Here is a 6,117-nt window from a genome sequence, read left to right as displayed (position 1 = left end):
CAGGTTTCTTCGCGACAAGCGATGACGATAAAGCTTCATTACTGGCGTCATGCACGACAGAGACTCGGAGAAAACAGAAGCAGAACAGAAACGAGAGCTCCTAATAGGAGTGAAGGGGAGAAACACGAGAAGGAGCTTGCTTTCATGTTCTTGAAAGTGGCATCAGACAAGTGGGTCGGCAGCAAGTAGCTTCGCACCACGACTTGAAACCATGATAACAACACAGCGAGGGCGTAGCCGAAATCGATAGCAGCTTTTCGAAGATCCGAGCAGAAATCGAGCAAATCAGAACCCGAGCTGTTGCTTTCTAACATCCGATGTCAATCGGGCTAACGATGCCAGAATTCATTAGGGAATTCCTCTGCGATAATTTGGACGCAGAGCTTTCGAGCAACAGCACAGAAAAACAAGTGTCCCGCCCACTTGAAAGCATCTGTCCATTCGGCGGCGTGTCCACGGGAAATGGCAATTTGAGGTTTATACTGGAGGGATCTGAAGCCGTTTTTGAGCGAATTGACTCCACGATATTCTCAGCACGGAATTGGAGTAGACAGCGATGGTTACCCTCCGTCGGCGTCCCCTCCACCGCAACACTGATCCGAAGCTCGCACTCAGTTCGATATTTCATCGGGGCATGGCAGCCCCCAGAAAACCGGGACGTACGTTCCGAAAGAGCGCTCCGGAGCATGGCACATCTTCAAGGGAGCGATCGTTTTCTCCCAGATTCCTAAGCGAGCTCTGAATTCCAATCGAGACTCGTCTGAAGTTTGTAGATCCTCTCTGATTCACGAGTGGTGACATCCGGCGTACCAGATATGCGCGGACCCAGATGATCAGAGAGACATCCAAACGCTCGACTGCACAATTGTCTTGCCGAGGGAGGAGAACAGAAGCTGTTCCGTACTCTTAGTCCCATCCGAACGGAGCCCTGCTGTAAGTATATTTCAACGTCAGTTCGCACCTCAGAATTTCGATTCATACGCTTTATGCATCGGGAATCGGCACTACCTAACTCGCTTCCGGGAACTATTCTGACTCCGTAGTTGTGTCGCTTGATTGATGGTGGAGCGCGTGCATGCTGGAACACATATCGGATTCTCAATCAAAGGATCTCTCACTTCCGGAATCGAAAACGAGGGTCTAGGTCAAATCAGTCTCGAGTCGGTGACAGAATAGCGACTGATTGACCCTCTGGTCATTGACTCGTATCCGTCCAGCTCGCCGATATCGATGTTCATCGAAACCGAGCGTTTGCCGAGCAACGAGACGGGGAAGCCGAAGAGAATTAACCCCGGCGATGTTCTGACGTCATAGTTCATTTCGAAACGACGACGGTCCGGATGGAGATCGTTCGGCTTACAATACTGCCGCTGCTGTAGGAGGCTGATTAGAGTCCCTATTTCTTGATGCGATCGTTCTTGTATTACTTATATGGATAGCTACCGAATCGATAGCCTGATCAAACGACCATAGTCGAAGAGCCAGGCCGGCGAGCCAGCTCGCAAGTGAGCGCGGTTGTTTTCTTGTCGTTCCTCTCCTTTTGTCGGTTTCAATGGCTCCGTTCGAGGGGGCAGATTGTTCCCGAGTTGCGCCGCCGCCAAACGATATCGCTCTGCAAGCGGATGAGCAAGCGGACGACGGGCTCTTAGAACATTGTAGGCCGTTTAGCCCCGCCAATGTCCGTAATGGACCATAATGATCCACCCTTTCCGTTGCTCCTCCCACCGACCCGCCTAGAGACCCGCCCACATCTGAGAGCGGGCTCCCTCGCTCGCTCGCTCATTCCGTAACACCCGCCGCAGCAGCAGCAGCGGTTCTCTTGGTGTTTGTGATCCACTAGTAGTTACCGTGGTGGTGCCGGTGGTGGTGCTAGCGGCGCAGCAGCGAAACTCACCGAAAGCAGACAACGAAAGGCCACTCAGCCAACTGAATCTACCGGCTGTTCGCCTGTCTGCAATCCGCTCCCTCGGCGCGCTTGGTAGAACTGACGGCAGCTCCGTAGAGGAACGTCACGGCTAGTTCAGAGAAGATTCGCCGGTTCACTCAGTGCAAGTTCGTGGCGAGTTGCGACGCAATCGATGCAATCTTCTGTGATGGATTCAGTAGTCTGACTGCGAACGAGAGGCCTGAAAACTGAGGGAACAAGAACCCTGCGAATTCCCCGGTGACATCCGCGAAGAACTCTGCCTAGGAGCCTCTGAGCCCCATCGTTTCGGACTCACTATCTCCGAGAGCGCGGATAGGGAAGAGCGAATAAGGAGGGCCGGAGTGCGCAAATTCGTGCCAGTGATTCTTCCAGGAGGTGGACGGTGTTCCCTCGAATTTTGTGGACTTGGTCTCCTGCTTGAACATGGTTTCGACCGAGGAAATAACGCAGGCAGTAGTGAATTCAGCACCTCAGGTCACGCGACCAAAGCTCGGCTTCAGTATTGATTCTATAGTGGGAAAAAATCGAGCGGTGCAAGAGGAGAGCCGAGACGACGGTGACAGCGATGCACCAGCATCGCGCACCCCTTCGCCATCGAACCGACCTCCTCACGATCATCATACCCATCCTCTGCATCATCGTGGAATAGATTCACCCGGAAGTGCGGACTCCGATCCGGAGAGCAGAGGAGCACAACCGATCCCTCGACGTCCCCTGCCCCTACCTCAGACGCATCTCGATATGGTCGACCCGCTGAGAGCTCCTTTCTCAGTCGGGTTCCCTACACCTCAGTTCCTCATGAGAAGCCCAGATCAGCCTCAACCGCAGCCCCTGTACCCCTGGTTGTTAGCTGCGCGACATTCGCGTTTCTTCGCTCAGCGCTTCCCTGGTAAGTTACCTGTTTACCTTCCTCGTGGCGCTGCTCTGATTCTCTCATGCTAGTCCAGAGAGATAAGGAACGTAGACAGGGAATCCATCGGATCGAATCGTTGAGAGAAATGATTAAGCACTTTAAGAAACTAGACTTATCAATTGAGTGGTTCGTGGACAGAAGTCATCCGAGTAGTCGCTATCTGATCGCAGAATTCACGACTCGAACGTTTCTTGAAACAATCGACTCTCTCGACCATGTCGATACGATGATTGCAGGAGCATTTATTCAAAATTCCCCAATCGTTTCTGGAGCGAGAATCTTTTCACATCCGAAGAGTCGACGGAGAGATGGAGCTGAACAGATTACGACCCGAAAGTTTCCTCGTCAGACAGCTTTTTAGAGTAATTATTATTGCTCAGGCTTGGCTAGACGTATGATCGATACATTCGATTTCATCTATCCCTAGAGGAGAATATCTGGAATTAGATCTGTCTGCTCTGGGATCAGGAACGTTTCCCGTTCGATCCCGTCTTGCGCCGTGGTGCATCCACCACCGACTCTGCCACCAGTTATTATCAGCTGGTTTCGACTGCATTGATAGTTGGTGGCTTCGTTCTTGAATATCCGTCTTCTTCTTGGCTTTCGTCAGGCGAACGAAGTCACACAGAACCAGCGACGCGCTGCCGTCGGAGTGCGTGAGTGTGTGTGTGTGTAAGCGCGGTGATAATTACGTCTAAATGAGTCAGTGATTAATAGCTTTTATCTCGAAAAGCGAAATTCACCAAAAGCAGCAGCAGGAGGAGGAATTATCTCCTCCGCGGATCGCCTAGTCATTAGCGTCTGTGTTCATTTCTCTTTGCTGTCTTCAGACGGATTAGTCTATTTTGTTTGTCGCTATGTCGGACGTCTGCGGTGCTCATTCCGCTTTTGACGGTCCAGCTCATCTGATCGCTCACATACTAATGCAAACATCGCTCATTCGATTAGGGAAGAAGCAGCCTTCGACGATAAAGAATTCCGATGCCGTCTATTTCTCAATTTTATGTGAATGTCATCCGACGGCTGAATCACTCACAGTATGGCCGGCTGCCGGCTCATAGACCGTGTACGGTGGGAGAAGAGCCCACCAGAGCGATCAGAAATTGTCGGATTTAAGGCAAACGTATGCGAACGTTGATCACCGCCACGCTGGCTGCTCTCTGAAGTCACCATTCCGCGTACGAAGTCTTCCTGAACATGTTTAATATGGAATGAACTTTTTTTGGATCATTACCATCACGATCGTCTCGATCATCATCACCGTGGTCTTCGACGTCGTGGTGGTAGACGTCGTTTGTTGAATGCTCGACGCCCATGCTCTGATGAGATTTTCTGGTGAGCATCCAAAATCTAATCATTTAATGATGTGAGCTCCCACCCTTCCTCACTCTCCTGGGTTTCGATGCAGAATAACCCGCTGCTATTCCTGTTACAACTATTTTTTTTTGGTTACATCGATCACTCGCGCTGGCAGTAGCCGCTGTGATTACTTATGGCGGTACTCCTACAGTTTCATTGCATCTAATCGTCAGGGTAGATGCACATACTCTAAAACCATTGCTCGCTTCTCCGTATGGTTGGTCTTTATTTCCGCATTCGACGTCTCCCGACAATGCAGGGAATGAATGCAGGTCTCCAGACTTAGGCATTCACAAGGAGTGTGAATTCCCTGAGACGCGGAACCGAGGAAACCTTCTCAAACAGAAAAGGAAACATAGTCAAATCCAGCACTTCTGTTATCTGCTTCTCCCTCTTTAGATCTCAACTACTTACGTATATGTTTAGTGTGTTTTTACTTCTCGGCTGTCTTTAATTGCCCTTCTAATTAGCGGACAGTGAGAGTAAGAGATATCATTCAAACAGTTGGTCGGCGGCTGGCGGACGAGGCGCTGTTTTAAGTGGCCTTCGAGCCGCCGCGCAGTCACCGTGGTCGTCGCCGCCAGCGCCGTAGTCGTTGCCAAGAGGATAATTCGAGTTTGCCAGGCGGAAATATTGTCGCCAAATCCGAGTCATGCTCCGACTTCGTCGGGAAAGTTCCTGGTGGGGCATCGGTATCAAGATCTGAACTATAACTCATTTTTCATCTACCTTGATCATCCACCAAACTCCAGCAGTTCTGGAGTCCATAGCACCTGATAGAGGAGATCTGGGCTCGGGAGGGGTACTCACCTGAGAAAATCTTCCGGGTAATCGTGTCGAGATAGAAAACAGACGAGAAGAATGAATTCCATCGGCCGACTCAGCCTAAATACTCTTCTTACAACACTAAGGGTAGTTGCTGCAGAGGAGGGGAGAAGAGACTCGTCTAATAGAGGCAGATGATTGTGGGCCAGAGAACAAGTTTTCAACACTCCTTTGATTATTTTCAACAATTATTACAATTACTCCGGGATACTCCTAATCAGTGCCCTTACAATTAAACGAGAGAGCGAGGGTAATCGTTTTTGCGAACCGGACAGGCACATAGACGAAGCAAACAGACGAAACAAAAACAGAAACCAATTAGACAACAGATAAACCCGGAGATACATTCGAGATAAGGCGGCAGTACTACGTCACAGCAGGTCCCTGATATGTTCTCTCGAAGGAAAGCATGACGTCGGCGTCGTGGAGGCAGCGATACTTCGCAGGCTTTTCGATGCTTCCCCCAACCTAATGTACCTGAACATTCATCAGCGGAAGCTCGAAGAGCACAAAATACGGCGGAGCTCGAATGGTGTGCTGAGAAGCGTTTTAGCTTCTCATGTTAGCAGGCTGCTGAGCCAATATAAGAGTGCGTGCGAGTGGGGTGCATTTAGTTTCAGCTAGTCGTTAGCGCTAAATTAGGCTGGCTCACGTAATCGTTTAATGCCGGTGATGGCGGCGACAGCGGCACCGACTGCAGGCTCACATGAGAATTCGGAGCACACAAAAACCGTTGCGGTCCGAAATGAATGTCTTCTAATAGATTTCATTCTCCGTTCTTCGTTCAGAATTCGAGTGGAATTCTATTTACTATGTTTCGGATGCACAAGGGAATCCTGTGGAGTTCCGGGAGATGTTCATCGATGTCGTCAACTGAAATGCTGGGGACCGCAGGGGATGCCCTCATTGATTCGCACCCTGGAGATCCTGGATTCATCCCGGAGATCCGCGGTGATACCACGATCTTCTAAGAGATGGGCCGAGCGATAGCTCCGATTGCTCCACGCGTAGATGACGCCGCTGGCTGCTCCGTTCGATCGAGATCCAATGATCCCACGTAATTTGAGTTCAGCCTCGCACCCTCGTTTTTCTT

General features: G+C 50.5%; 1 protein-coding gene across 1 annotated transcript in view; it reads left to right on the top strand.

The window, feature by feature from the left end:
- The first annotated feature begins 2,350 nt into the window (after positions 1 to 2,350).
- LOC100900773 (homeobox protein EMX2) overlaps positions 2,351 to 6,117 on the top strand; it is a 39,106-nt gene continuing 35,339 nt past the window's right edge. The window contains exon 1 of the mRNA XM_029110997.1: positions 2,351 to 2,816. Coding sequence (XP_028966830.1) covers positions 2,351 to 2,816 — 466 coding nt within the window. The remainder of the gene's footprint in view (positions 2,817 to 6,117) is intronic.

This window comes from Galendromus occidentalis, unplaced genomic scaffold (assembly GCF_000255335.2).
Source record: "Galendromus occidentalis unplaced genomic scaffold, Mocc_1.1 scf7180000077191, whole genome shotgun sequence".
Taxonomy (NCBI): Eukaryota; Metazoa; Arthropoda; class Arachnida; order Mesostigmata; family Phytoseiidae; genus Galendromus; species Galendromus occidentalis.
This window is presented reverse-complemented; position numbering and strand designations above follow the sequence as displayed.